This window comes from Trichomycterus rosablanca, chromosome 3 (genome assembly GCF_030014385.1).
Source record: "Trichomycterus rosablanca isolate fTriRos1 chromosome 3, fTriRos1.hap1, whole genome shotgun sequence".
Classification (NCBI taxonomy): Eukaryota; Metazoa; Chordata; class Actinopteri; order Siluriformes; family Trichomycteridae; genus Trichomycterus; species Trichomycterus rosablanca.
The window spans coordinates 14,005,623-14,021,654 of NC_085990.1; the positions used below are offsets into that span (position 1 = coordinate 14,005,623).

General features: G+C 36.6%; 1 protein-coding gene across 1 annotated transcript; it reads right to left on the bottom strand.

Moving 5' to 3' along the window:
• Nucleotides 1–721: 721 nt before the first annotated feature.
• On the bottom strand, nt 722–15,785 carry dedd1 (death effector domain-containing 1). The gene is made up of 6 exons (XM_062992742.1): nt 15,707–15,785; nt 13,568–14,060; nt 13,340–13,432; nt 12,806–12,934; nt 4,712–5,099; nt 722–1,701 (listed from the first exon to the last, which is right to left on the bottom strand). The coding sequence occupies exons 2-6, from the start codon at nt 14,019–14,021 to the stop codon at nt 1,695–1,697; spliced, it is 1,071 nt and encodes a 356-aa protein (XP_062848812.1). The 5' UTR covers nt 14,022–14,060; nt 15,707–15,785; the 3' UTR covers nt 722–1,694.
• Between the last annotated feature and the right edge of the window lie 247 nt (nt 15,786–16,032).

The window sequence follows — 16,032 nt, forward strand, 5'->3', positions numbered from 1 at the left end:
CACTGGGGGCAAGGCAAAATTACACACCGGATGAGGCACCAATCCACAGCAATGCTTAAGCCTCACAGCATATCCTTTAAAAACTTTTTAACAGTAAGAAGTTGAGAGTCTTGGATTGCAGATTGTTGTTAGACCTTTCAGACTGGCTGGGATCCACAGGTTTGGGCATGAGAGTAAAAGCAAACAGGATAAGGTTCCTCCACATGTGGTAAATCTGCAAAAGACCCCAGCTGAGAAACCTGAAATCCCTACAAGAAGCTTTAATCGCCTTAGAATCCCAAGATAAGTCTTGGTGAGCATGAGATCTTCGATATTTTTTTAAAGGTTCTCTGTTCTGGGTAAGTGTGTGGAGCTTCTGTATTTGGAGCCTCAGAAGTCAGGCTGCTTGAATGGGAGCTAAAACAGGTTCATCATGGGCTTGTAGGAAAACTCACGCACTCCTGATCATGAGTAGCCAGTATCAAATTGTGAAGCAGATTCTATTTATTTTTGTTTGTTTTCTTTTCTTCTTTGATAACTAGTTCTGTAGCCATTTTAATAATAGAGAGTCATTTAGGTATCTTAATAATTCAGTAACATAAAGAGTTATAACTGTTTGCAAAAAAACTGACTTGTGCATTGTTGCACATTTGCTCCTCATTCTTTATGCTTGAAATCTGTCATATGAAATATGGGTTGAAAACATTTTCTAAGACAATTAAATAGAAAACAACATCAAAAATTGGGCAAATGTGATGTTTTATTTTTAAATAAATTTGAAATAAAATTTTCTACACACGTGTCCATTAAATTAACAGATTAAACAAAACAGACAGAAGTTTTCACACTTCACTGGCCTTTTAACTCCAAGTACAGACAGATCAGCTATGAACAACTAGAGTTTTTTTCTAAAACAATACAAAGATAACAAATATTAATCACCCATATATTTATATTACAAAACATATAAAGGCCCAGTGTGGTTGTGGTTTAAGTCAACTCATTTCATTCCTCTGTTCAAGTGATTGTGTGATTTTTTCTCCACGCATTTTGTTCTCTGGACACGGACATTTGGCTTGTCAGGCATGTCTGAGCATTGCTCAGTCATTTTGGACCTGGGACTCAGACTGCTGTCGTCTGTTAAGACAGACAAACTAATCCAATTATTACACTGCATCAAGCAGCCCTGTACCATACAGCTTGCAGAAAAGACACCATACCTGTATATGTATGTTTGGGTCATTTTTTTGAAATAAGGATAACTGAGCGGTGAAAGATTTGGGGTGGAATTTTAGTACTCTTGGTTACAAACCAGCTGCTAAAGCTTAATCTCACCTCTGCTATATAAATACCTAATCGTAAAAAATAATGTTGGTGAAAGCCCAGCTACTTTTAAATTACAACATAAAATACATATGTATTTTTATGTTCTCTTTTTAATTAATCAGTAGCTTAATCAAAAAGAGAAACCCGATCCGTCATGCAATTTCACAGCAGCATCATGTGTGTAGTCTGGGCATGTGTTCCCTTATTTTGACAACAAACATATTAATACAGCTGTGTCACTTCACTTTTTGGTAAGGTGTCCGTATCCAATTCTGCCAGACATGAGTCCAAACCTTTTTGTAAACCTTTAATCCCTACATAGCCTTTTCATTGGAAATGAAATAACTCATGAAGAATTTCCTTCTCTTTCTCCGTGTCCATGACGCTCTTCAAGACCTGTAACGAAATATAACAAGAGAAAAATGAGCACACATTAGTACTGGCACTTGTAATATTATAGCCAATCATTGGAGAGCATGTTTTACAAAGAGAAGGAAAAGGGGGGGAATAAAAATAAATGATGAGCAATAATGGGCAGAGGACAAGTGACACAAAAGAGGAATGAATGGAGGAATGGAAATAATGAGCAGCACATAGAATTAACATAGAGCACAGGTAAAATGAAAGGCAATGAATAAATGAAATTCTGCAAAATATAAACATGTAAATAAATAGATATGATAAAAATACTGTAAATAAGCAACATTAAATGTAGTGCCTTTTCAGACATTGCTAAAATGTAACAGAATTTAGACAGTGATCATCGTCAAGGGTTCAATTCTTTTGCATTCATGTGGCTGTTAATATTGACAAATGAAAACGGCTTAATATCATCTGCTGCCCCCTAGTGGCGAATCATTTTAAGTGTTCAAAAATCGCCAGTGGGTTTTAAGATACGATTTTATTAAAACAAACTTTTAAAACACCTAAAAAAAGAATAAATACACTTTTCAGCACATTACTTTATTTATTAATATAACGACATTAAAACATGTTGAGTTTTTATACATTAAAATTTTATTCCAAACATAATCCACTCACTAGCTTTGTATAATGCTATGAGCTGTCAGTTCTTAATGGGACGCCTCTAGTAACACCGCACCGCCTGCACTTCACTTCAGCTTTCAAGTCTTTGTAACAGCTCTGATTTGCACGAAAAGGTAAATTAACGTTAAGTATTTCATTTTGTGCTGGAACTGTTATTGCAGTAATAAAAAAAAAAAAGTCAATATTTTAAAGTAAAAACAAAACTTTTAGGTGAAAACGGGCCAATTTTCAAGTGCTAATCAATAGACCTTCACTAACGTTAGCCATCATAGCTAATTTACCTGGAAAGTTAAACGCAGCGACCAACAACAGTCACCAACATATTTAACTAACATTAGTGTCTTTATGTTTGCTTTACATTTGTTAAAAACCCATGTGGAGTCAAAGTGTTATTTATTGGAGCAATTAATGTGTTATAGAGTAGAAGTGCGTAGCTGCACAACCTGATATTGCAGAGTGAGATGTGGCCCTGGGTCAACAGGGGAGGTGCTTCAATCAAAACCGTTCAACCAATCACAAACTAGCTGCAGCTATGACATCACCACATTTGCTGGGGCTAGCTAATCCTAGCTAGGTAATGAGTATGCAAGCTAAAAGATCCGGCAACTGTGTTACTTTCTGTATTTGAAAGAATGTTGGAAATCATTGTTCCAAGCAAAATATTAACAGTGTGCAAAGCGTGAAATACATTTCTCAGATTTACCATTAGGTTAGCCAGCTAGCTTAACTACTACTAGCTAGTATAGCAAAAAGCTATGAGAGATTAGCCAAGCCAAGGCTAGCTACAATATGTAAAATATTATTCTGTGTAAAGCAAAAAAAAACGGTACTACTACATGTTAAGCATGTATTAGAACAAGGGGATTCAGTGCGTGCGTGGCACGGAGCTTTTTCTCTGGTTGAGGTTAAAAAATTAGAAAAATAGAAAAAAATGAGAAAAACGAGAAAGGCCCGGCAAATGTGGTGATGTCATAACGGCGGCTAGTTTGTGATTGGTTGAACGATTTCGATTGAAGCACCTCCCCTGTTGACCCAGGGCCACATCTCACTCTGCAATATCAGGACGTGCGGCAGTAGCTATCATTTATAGCATTTTCGTATCTTTCTGTGTAGCTACACTTGCTTAAAAATAGCATTATTGGTGTTTGATTAACGTGCTAAAAGTTTTTTTTACTAGTTAGCTTTCATTAACAAGTAAAAAGGGTGGCAGTGATATTCATGACTGGTTTTTTTTTTTTCAACAGCCTAAAAAACAGAAAGTTGAGAGCAATATGAACATAAATAATAGTCAGATGATTAGAGGTATACAGTAGTACAAAACATGCATCAGTTTTCCTTGATAATAATAGTTGCCAGTCAGATCAGATATGGTCAATATTTCATTCCTGAACATCATGGTAAACAAAAAAACAGTTGTTTATTAATATTTCTTTCATATTCACTCTGGTGCATTCAGAGTGCAGAAAGAGAGAGATGGAGAGAGTACAAAAATGCTGCCAGGGCAGTGAGAGCAGGGGACATGGAGGCGAGTGTAAAAAGTAGCAAATATTAAGGAGAAGATTATATATATATATAAAAGACTACAGCAGTGGTCCCGAACCACCGGGCCACGGCCCGCACATTTTTTGTCTTTGTGAAGCAGGATTTTCTGCAGTGACGGCAACCAAAACAAAGTTACGGAGTAGACTGTACATAAGGAACACACTTCAGGTGTTATTGTCTCCTATCACCACCAGGTGGGAGCATCTTGTTGCAGCAAAAAAGCTCAAGGTTCCCACTGATTTTCCAACATTGATGAGAAGTGGTGTTGTACACTAATTTTGTTTTATTAAATCCTCCTTCCCTCGCCGGTCCGTGAAATTGTATCTTATATGAAACCGGTCCGTAGTGCAAAAAAGGTTGGGGAGAGGAAAGCAGAACAGAGCAGGTGTCCTTGCTGTCCACCCAAGTGTACTTAAACATAAATAAAAACAATTTCCTAAACTTTGGTCATGGTAGCTGCAGTTGGCTTGATATACCAATGCATAGATTTCTGTTCATGTGGTTGTACTTTAATAATTCCTTTAATTCTTCGCCTTGATATATAGACAGACCAAGGCCATTTTTGTCTCGATAAAAAATTTAATTTAAATTTTTACAAATTAGTTTTGGCTTCTACCCATGCACAAATTTGCATACATTTTTATTTATTCGCATTTAAGGACTATAACGACTCTAGAGAGTGATTAGAGGTACCCATCATGCACTTTACATACAGCCTAAAAATTTGTAGAAAATTTGTCACTGTAATCACAGAGGAAAAAGTAAACTTTTTCTCATTAATTAGGCCCTGATCACTACACTCATTACACAAACTTACCTCTGTGTTGGTCTGTTTGCTGTGCTGTATTGCTGGTTGTTTAGCAGAAGCCTCCTGCCCTCCTCATAGTCGTCCTGGTCCACACAGACAAGCAGACGCACGCCCTCCTGACCGGCTGCTCTCTTTAGCGAGTCTGTGATAAAAACACCTTTGAGTGCCTCCAGGAGTGCGCCACTTAGATAGTCAGCCCAGAAAGCATCCAAGTTCTGCAGCTCTGAAAACTTGATGTCACATACGATAGAGCCAAGGTCACGGGCACGCAGCAGCATACTGGCTCGGCTAAACAGCTCGAACTTGCGCTCCAGCGGGTGTTGCTTGTCCGAGGAGACCCGGGATCGCAGGGCTGACTCGTGCTCAGAGTACTCGGCCCGAACCCGCAGCCGGATATCTGGCGTGAGGACAGAGAAAATGAAGACGAAAGAAAGGATGGAAGAGAAGAAGGGTGGTTGAGGAAAATAGGCAGGAAGAAGGTGTGAGAGTATACAGTATTAAATAAAGATAAATGAATAGGATATATTGGAAAAGGAGGTGAAAGAAGAAGCATGAGAATAGAGAAATAAAGGCAGAGTAAAAATAAACAGAAAAAGAAAAATCGTCAAATACCAAATAGACACAGCATGGGCATTTGTACTACTAGGTTGCCTAGATCTTAGGAATATGTTTCACACAATGCAAACTTAAAGCATTTCTTGATGGAATACATAATGGACTTTTTTGGTAGGAAAAGTCCTAGCTGTTGGCAGCAGAAAGCATCAAGCATTCCAAGCTTAACAGCAACAAACTTGAGAACTTAATTACCAAGAACTGAAATTCTTAAAAGAACATTCAGCTGGTCTAGATAAGGGCACAACTGAATGCTCATCAATACTTCCAAAGAATATGGAAAAAAACGGAGAGTAACAGAGCACAGACAGTCAAAAATGTGAAAATGTTTCCAGTTGAGCAAATTCTTGGGAAATAAACAATGGATCGGTGCAGACTATTTACTGTAGTTGGTCTTGTCAAGAGTAACATAATCAGTAAAGAGCCATGATGTTTTTTTTTAGTCAGCATCCACTGATGGCACACATAAATAAACTTTCAGCAACATTGGGGAATCGAAGCATCGTTTTAGGCCAGCGGCTTGATATGTCCTGTTTTGAGGTCTGTCAACCTATTACCCTTTTTGCATAAAGGTTTGTTTTTGACATTTCAACTTAAATTTATCACTTGAAAGTCCATCATAAAAAAAAAAAGAAAAGTATTTTTTTGGGAAGTTTAGTGGTTTAAGACCAAGGTTTCCAGACCCAAAAAAAATCAGAACTGGTATTTGGCTTTAAACTGAGTGGTTGTAACTTTAAGGGCCAGTAATCTGAACGATCACATGGTAACAAAAGTTGGCTCGACCCCATGATAATTTTGAGAACAGGAGGAAGAACTCATGTCATGCAACAGCACAGGGCACAGAGACGGCAAGATACGATTGGAAGATACATACTGAACCAGAGTTTCGCTGTGATGTCATTTCCTGTCATGTCAGAGGACGGTGTGGACTCAGCGATCTTCAGAACATTGCTGCAACAAAAATCCAACCTTCCCCAAACCAAATTTCACTCCCTCTTCACTAGTTTCTTTTAAAGCTTGCTAGACTTTCAGGAACTTAGAGGAGTGTATTTAAAAGTGTAACAACTGATAAGTAGTTTCATAAAGATTCTTTTTCCAAAAATCCAAAAGAACATGAACAGAAATCCATTTTTTCAGAGGCTAACAATTCTGGTGTATTCATTATAAAGGCAAAGTAAAACTAACTAGACGGGCTTACTACAAGTACAAGTCCATATATTTTGTACAAGCCAGCACACTGAATCCACCTACACTTTTTTTTTAGATGCGAAGCACCTTATGAACATGGCTTAAAATGTATTTACATATACAAGGGGAGTCACAGTTCCAAGGGGCTGGGTGGCCAAAACAGATTTTTTTCATCAAGTGAAATATTAATGACAGTAGTATCATTCTTGAAATGCACTATATTTATAGTTTAATTAGAACTAATATGTGAAAAATAATGACCTACTTGAGATCCAGGTAAGAACAAAGCTGGAGCGGATATACAGTGACAAGACTTGAAATGAGCACAATGAAATGTGTTTATTGTAAGATCACACTTAAAAATGACTTGTTTTTAAATCGTTTCATTAATCCCTTATGTTAGGTAGGTTTTAAACGAGAAGGTGTACAGAAGGACACGGGTTTAATAAGGGTTGTTAGAGAGAGGCTGTCACAAAACATGTTAAATTAATTTGATTATCTATTTGATTGAATAAAACTATTTAAAAGCAGCTAAGTAACAGTCACTGTGCCTTGTTGTGGGTGGAATAGGTCAAAACACTGATTACATAAATGTTCGCCATGAGTGTTACTGTTCTTGCTGAACATCCTCGTAACATAACTTCACAACATGGCCTTTATCATGTATAAATCAACTTTCTGACATTGAAAGTGACTAAATTTAAATGTCTGTTATAGCTATTCACAGTGGTGATATCAAATAAATAGGAGTTCCTTACAAACATCTGTAAATAAATGTAAATCATCCAGCCATTAGATTTTCAATCTAATAACTACTTGAAATAAAAAGAAACCGGAAATGAAGGTTTGTGCTGTGCAGTTTTAATGGTTGCATAGAGGTTTCCTGTCCCCCCTTAAATGGCTAGTACACCTCGATTGTGGTTGTTTTTGTTAGGACCACTCACACTGGTGCTTCGCATTAACAACACTTAGTCATTTATTTTCTTCATTGATTATATTAAATTGAAGCAAACAAAACTTAAAAAAACTGAAATCAGAGCAGTTTTTTTGTTTCTTACAGGTTATAATTCATCCTCCAAAAAATCTCAAAAATATTTGAATAAATAAATAGGTAAGCAATAGGTAACCATATACCTCAACTTTAATCCAGCTGAGTTTTTTAATCCATCACTGGTTTGAAAACAACAAACTAAAAAACACAAATCGTTGAGTTTCGAACAACTGGTTCATTAACAGTGTACATTTACATTTCCCGTTTGTTCCAGCACTTCTTATTTTGATCCATTTTCAAGCACCTCACAAGCTATCATGCAGCAGGACAGTGTTTTTCTACATGTTTTTTAAAAGAACAATGAACAGCCTTTACAAAAAGAACACCCTTTACAGCGACTCAGAAAGGAGCTCATTTTAGCATCTACAGAGCATCATTTGAGCTAAGTTACATTGATCCATAATGGAAGAGTTATGCATGTTTTCCTTTTTTTTCATCATTAGATAAAAAAATAAATACAGCTTTTTAATTTTTATTTCCCAGCAGCACCATCTTTAAACACACTTTCATAAGAAGTTGCTCCATGCGAAGAGCTTCCACAATATATCCATGCCTCTTTTCTGATGAGCAACAAACCAAGATCGAGGGAGAGTGAACAAGAGCTGACGATTGCTGACCAACAGCTCTGTTAGGCCATTACTGGCTTTTTTTATTGTTCTTTAATTTCACTCTCTCGCTCTCTTAGTATGTGAGGATGGCCAACTGTCAACTGTGGACAAAAGGAGAGAGAAAGACAAGCAGAGTTTGGGATAAACGTTTCCAAAGGTTGTTCCTTTGTTGGAATTAAAGCAGACAATTAAAAAAAAGCAATATTTATATAAATGAAAACCAGCTCATGTTCATTGTAGTATCTCAAATAATATTTAGCTCCACTATTAAAAATATTTTCAACGGGAGCTCTGTTGCGTCAATTTCCTCAGAACTGCTTACAATAGTAAAAACTGATGCTTCTCATCGTAGCTGCAAAATCAATTCTTGCTTGAATACAATGATTGAGCTACCACTCAAGGTAGATTCTAGTTTGAACATGTTTTTTCCAAATTAGCTTAATGTAGAAAATATTTGATCACACATTTCATGTCTTTTGGGTTTCAGTGTAGAAAAAAATCAATCATTTTAAAATATTTTCTCATGAAGTGTTTTCTAAGTGTTTCATCAGGTTAGCACTGTGATGACCATATCAGGAAAACTTCCAGAGCACTTACAAAAGGTTTCAGCTTTTTTGAGTCAGTTCTGTGAAACTCTGAGGCCCATTACTACTACAGAGTTTTGCACCAGTTCATTCAGAGCTGAATTTAACTAAAACTATGAAAGACTTTGTACGGTTTGAGGAAGTGGCCTGTCTAAAATTCAACACTTTAATCTTTAACATTTAGCACTTTCAGCCCTCCTCGTATCTGAGTGAGGAAGGTAAACTTTTTACCTTTGACATGGACCAGGCTTCATGAAGGAGCGAGCAAGTGAGAATGTGCGCAATGATCGCAGGGAGAGAGGAAAGCACACACACCATTTAGTGTGGCCTGCACACTCTCTTTTTCTCTATCCGTTCTCCTGCTTTTCCTACCCATTCCCGTGTCAACCTGCTGGAATCAAATGTGGAGTCAACAGAGCACAGAGCATTTTCATAAAGTTTAGGAGCAAAAAGTCAAAGGTCACAGGGCATTCATGGCAAAGCAGGACTGTAGCCTATAAGGCATTAGGATTATCTTAAGAGTATTAGTTTAAAGCCAACATGTTTGCAAAGCATCAGTAAAGCTCATGAATAGACAACCCAACTGCTGTTTTAAAATAAGGAACGATTCTAGACACCATGAACTAAAGCTATACATGAGCAACACTAGTCTGTCTTTCCTCAAGACAGGCATGCAGCCCTCCAAGTGTAATGTATTTTTATTTTTCAAGAAAAGGGACGTTTACCGAAATTTACAGTGGCAGTGCGTATTAAGGTGTAACAACGCAGGTACTTTTATAAAAGGTGTGCATCTTTACACCTCTGTTTAAAAGTAATGGGACAGTTGTTTTTTTTTCTGTTGTAAGGCTAAAGTAAGATCTACATTTAAAGAAAAAATGAGATATATTTGTAGTTACTTTGGAATTCCAGATTTTAAATAATAGCAATGCATCTTTCCAATCTGGGTCAGTACAGAGTGTCCTCGGTTAGAGATGATCTGTATTGGTCAGTATCGAGTAGTGGCCGTTAAATAAAAACATAGCATTGCAAGATTCCTAACATTTTAATATCAAACCAGAGGTTTAAATTAACTGTATTAATGATTGCAGGTTTGCAACACTCCCATAGCGCAGGTTTCACTTTCCAAATGATAAAGGAAGGGGAAATAAATCCAGTCCACTGTACTGCCACACATACCCACAATGACTTTGGGGTTTTCTGTAAATTTCTCAAATGCCTATAGTTCACAGCAATTACATTTATTTTAAAAGAAGTGAAAACATGACCATGCACAGTAAAAAAATGCCTTTCTCTGATGAGGTTTTTCATAAACTCTACCATGATCAGAAATGGAAAGCGGACAGAAATCACAGAAGGAACTCAGTTCATTGAAGTAAAACTAAAATAAACATTTGATGATATCTTCCAGAAAGGCAAATGTCACATGTGAGATATTTCAATACCAGTTAAAGGTCCACTAAGTAATACATTTAAATTTTAAAACGAATGCTAAACTTCAATAATTACAAACGCTGGTTCATTTATTATTATATGCTTCTGGTATGCAAAATCAAGCATGTGAGAACTGTAAAAACTTAATTTGATTCCTAAAAGTGTAAAAGCATTATTGCTTATTAGTTCCTATTACAACTATTAAGATAGGCCATTGTTTTTGTTCTGTTCATAGCCAATTAATGTAAGACAAAAAAAACTTAATTAATGTTGTATATGGTAAAGTGTAAAACAAATACACCTTGTCAGCAACTTTTTACATTTACACTGGCAGTGTCATCATCGTCTGTAAGCGTTTCTAAACTTAAGCAGACCTTTGGTGCCATGGTTTCTCTGATGCCAAGCAAAAGAAAAATAAACAATAGACGTGGCAGTACAGCATACTTTACTGGCTATTATCTAATAACAATTTGATCAGAAATAAGATTTCTTTCCCACCCAGTCTTTGCTCATAATTTGATTAAATTAAATTAAACTTTGCTCAACTTTCTTGTGTCATCGCTCACTTTGCATTGCCAACATTCACGCTGCCTCATGTCACTGGAAATTGTCAGTTCTAATTGAAAATGAATGACAAGACAGTTGCTTTGTCGCATCACTGTCAGTGTAAACGCAGGGTTAGTAAACATGAATGTAATGTTCATGCATTATATAAATAAAAAATGATTGTGGCTCGTAGATTGTCTATCACCAGCACAATTAATGCCAAAAAGTGCTATTTTGCCATAAGTCACCTATTTTCCAATAACTGCTAACATGTAAGAAACCAGAATGAAATATAATGTTAAAAATGCAATGGGAGCATAGTATAGGAAACGCTGTTCGGCCAACACTGGGGCATTCACCCTTAGTATAAGTACATACAAACAAATCAAAGTTGGCAAAAATTCTAAGATGTTAAGACCCCCCTTTTGTTTTTAATATTAAATGATGCATAAAAAAATAAAAAAACTTGCTAAATGCCATAGTATTTGTACAAATAATGTTAAGACGAATATGACCATGTAAACCTTCTTACAATGTTACAACTTAGTGGACCTTTATTACTGCATAACCCATGCTCACTTTCAGTTCCAAGGATCCAACGAATGCTGTTGTTTCTTTACCTGGGTTGGCTGGGGAGCCTTACACATAGCAGCAATTTGTAATGATGGTGAGGCCAGCTATTACTCATATATCACCCTTTATGCTGTTTAAACAGAAAATATGAACCATCAGCCATGATGTCGTGTTCGGGTATACTTGAGCATACAAACACTGTTTCCCCCGTTGCTAATTTATTTTGGGCGGTCACCTTGTGAAAGACCTAGCATTTGTTACCTCACTGAGTAATGCACGGCTCTATGCATGAAGCAATAAATAATTTTTTGTGTGTTCACTGAGAACAAAAGTACACAGGTCAGAACAAGGCCATTCTTTTAAATGAAGAATTAATTCATCCACACATGTTGAATATGTTCCCTTTTCCATTAGTAGAACCACATTTATTCAATAAACGCTTTGATCAGCTGTGATACACTAGCTAGGTCCAAGGTGTCTGCAGGTACCATCAAGTGAGACCAAAATGTATTGACTTGCTATCAGACAGTGACTGGTCAACCATTTCTAACACTAAATTACTTTTAATTATTTTTTTCAAGTGAATGACAGCAGGCACCATGTTTAAGTACAAACGTTGGCAAAGACAATTTTAGGTGTTTACAATTGTATTGTGTTCTGTAGCCTGTCTGCCTTTTGCTGTGCATGAAAGATTTACTTTAATTCTCTCTATTTTTAAACAAACACATTGTACAGTATAATATGCACTGTGCTCATAAATTGTTAAAATGAGTCTTTAGCCAGATTGAAGTCACCATATTAACTGTAGGTTGTGGCATTAAACTGAAATTTACTCTACTTTTAGACTCACAGACACCATGTCAATTTCTTGCTTGTTTTTACTATAGTCAGTGAACACACAGGATTTGTCATTTGTGCACCCACTGTGTTCTGTTGCTGGATACAGTCAACAGTTCCAGCGTTCATATTTTAACACAATTATATTTTAATGGTTTTCGCCCATATTATCAAGAATGTAAGTATCACTATTAAGATCATAAAATAAACTTACAGCCATGTGAATGTGCAGATCAGATCAGAGCCGGCTTTTTTTAACCAACAGCCTTTGTGTGATTAGCAAGACATGTGTCAAACTGTAAAATAAGTGAGGAAAAAAGCAACCCCCTTTTCCTGGCTTGATTATGAAAGACATGGATTTTTTTATTCTGGTTTCTACCTTTAAACAAAATTAACACTTGTGATCTGAATACATTACAGTTTTTTTGACTGCACTAGATGAAAGACTAAACACTTTTTACTGCTTTATGAAGTGAAATGTCTGAGGCTGTTGACTGTTCAAAAAATCCCCAACATGTTAAAACAACTGATTCAAACTGTACTTTAAAAAAATGTAGCTAAGATAATAAAGGATGAAAAGCAAAATGCACATAAAGACAACAAAGAATATCTCTAGTAAGGTTTGAGAGAAAACAATAGGGAAAAAAGAGAATGATGGGGAAAGTAGCCTTACCACAGGTCACTTTGTTAGGTGTAGGCTGAGGTGTGGTTTCTGTGGTGTCTCTGGTTTTTCTGGTCCGGCCACGGCCTCTTCCCCTTCTTCTTCGGACTGGGGCAGATGCCGTGGCAGTTGCACCCACACCTAATTACCAGAGACAAACATTAAACATTGTGACTACTACTAAAGCATAGTTGCATTAACTAATAGAGCACAGACTGTTACCAAAGATCAAGAATTGGGCTGGGGTTAGCGGCAGCAACAAGGGAAAGATAAGCTCCAACTGACTTGGATGAAAAATTGAACCTTTTTTTTTTTTTTACCAGATCTACTCTTAAGGTGTCTCATAAGGTATTAAAACACACCTGCCAGTCAACCGAAAATGTACTCTTCCCAGGGTCATTTAGCAAAAACACAATTTAAGAAAAAAATTATTGTTTGTTCATGTCTGCTCAAACATTTATGACAAAGCTTTAAATGCCTAAAATAGCTTTTTATAAGTTTAAATTACCCTAGTTCCCAAAGGGTTACATTATTTCCCCATCTTACCTGTTTTCCACTGAGATGCCAGGTCTGTGTGTGAATCTGTGAGGGTAAGTCCTCCACTTTCTCCATAAATTACAGATTCTCTTTCTGGTGACACTGATGGAAAGAATTAAATATCATTCAACACATGCCAAAAACGATTAACCTTGATCATTTTAAGTGATGTGGGGACAAAACATGTCATTATTCGTATAAAAAGATGCTGTAAAATAACAAAGTCTAATAACTCACCTGTTCTCCTTTTTTTGGTGGAGACAAAAGGCAACAGATCATGTCGAGTAAGGATTCGAAGGAGCTGCAGCAGAGGTTCTAAGTTTCCCTCGTGCAAGATGCCACGTCTTTCAAGTTCAAGCAATACAGCAACACCGCTCTTTGGCCTACAGAGGGAAGCGATGGGGCATGGGTTACCCTTAGGACGTATTCTACGCCAGGCCTCTAGGAGGCGTGGGCAAGGAGGTTTTAAAGGTAAATCAGAGTCCGGTGAAACTTCTACATTCCACCCCTCTGGATCAAGTGGGTGTTTGTTGGGATAGGCTTCATCTAGAAGGCATGACAGAACTTCAACATCAGTCTCTGTCAACTGGGAACCCACAATTTCAAAAACTTCATGAAGAGACAGCATGTCATAGTAGCTCATGCAGTCAGTCTCCTCCCAGTAGAGCGGGTATCTTGGGCATGCTGCCATGGTTGTAGATGCAACAAAACAGTCTGGCACCAAATGTATCTGCAACAGAAATATTTTTTGTCAAAATGAGAAATATTAATTACATGGCTATTTATTTATGCCATCATACTGCTAGCTTAACAGTTTATAAATATAATAAACAAATTGTTTATTATTTATTTATTTATTAGGATTTAACATCATGTTTTACACACTGGTTACATTCATCACAAAAATGGTTACTCATTACACAAGATTCATCAGTTTACAAGTTTAATGTTAAACACATGCATGGACAATCTTGTACTTTCAATTCACCTCACTTGCATGTCTGGACTGTTGAAATAAACCGGAGCTCCCAGCGTAAACCCACGCAGACACAAGGAGAACATGTAAACTCCACACAGAAAGGACCCGGACCGCCCCACCTGGGGATCAAACCCAGGACCTTCTTGCTGTGAGGCGACGGTGCTACCCACTGAGCCACCATGCCGCCCAATCAACACATTGTTAAAATCTTCATAATCATGCACAATTCACTATATTTAAATTCTAATTATTCTATTTTAGCTTGTTTAACCAATTCCACATAACTCATACAGATGCTTGGTTTTTTGCAGGCTAAACTAAGGTTTAAGATATGATTAATTAATCTACTTTGAGAATAAAATTGGAAATATTCAAAATTCTTTCATGACATCTGTCATTTAAATATTATTTAAAACAATACATATTTTAATTGTATACTAAAAAATAAAGTATTGGCTGAAATTAGGCTGCAAAATTAGTCAGAATAGCAATTATTGAACATAATACTAGTGGATAATTAGAAATTGATTTAGCAATACATTTAAAAGTAGTAAAAATTTACGTTCTTAGTCAGCTTAAAAAATTATAAAAAAAAACACTCTTATTGTATACCTTATGCTAGACTTTATTAAAAATATCCAATTTTGTCTATGCAAAACACATAATATGCTACAGACAACTGTATCTCAAACCCTTAAAGTTTACTGTTAATACCGCAAAAAGTAAAACAAGTATTTTGTTCTTAAGCTGTCAAAACAGCTGAGAAATGTTAACCTATATTTTAGGTTAGGGAAATCACTGGGCAGGCCTGTAGACTGGGTTTCACAGAAACGCCCTGACAACATAAGGACTTACATAACATCACATGTACATCTCATATAATGTCGTTTTAAAGCATGAACAAGTGGCTCGCATTTGTAAGAATAATGTCATGAGCTATAAAGCATAACAGCAAAGATGTTTATTTCAGCGTCAGGGCCCTGTGTAGAGCTGCGTCAGCTGTTAGCCTGTCTGCTCGCTAGCAGCTAAATACTTAACCACTCAGAGACTGTTTACCCTAACCAACTGCAAACACCGTTAGCTTGCAAACATTCCCACTGTAACTATATAAATGGTCCATAAATGCTTGTTGTCGCTTACAAACTCGAATATTTAGTCGAACATATTGTAATATATGACAATTATTTTATTTATGATAATTCTATATGGTTCACACTATAAGAAAAAAGCAGTTGCTATTGTAGGCTAGTTTATTTGCTTCCGTGACGTTAACACCGTCAAGTGACTACAGCTATTTCTAACGGGGGTATAATACTGAATTACTTTTCATGACATTTTAGTCCTAACTAACCACTAAAATAAACTATTCTACCTGTTAAATTTAATTTAATACTTACTTTAGTCAACGACCATCGGCGGCCAATAAACAGTTTTTTTCCGAAAGCTCTTTTTTCAGCAGCGGGTGGTAAAGATAGAAACAGCACAACAACACAGACCGACCAATCAGGTGTGAGAATAACAATACCAAGCCACCAAAGCCACACCAATCAGGTTTAAGTATAGCCATGCAGCCCGACCAATCATGTATGCAGAAATCGCCCTTAGAAAGACGCCATATTGTTAAGGAAAACATACAGATTCGTTTGTATCAGTGGAGTCGACTATATTTGACTGAATTTCACACTTACACATACACATACAAAGGGGCATTGTCCTGCTAATT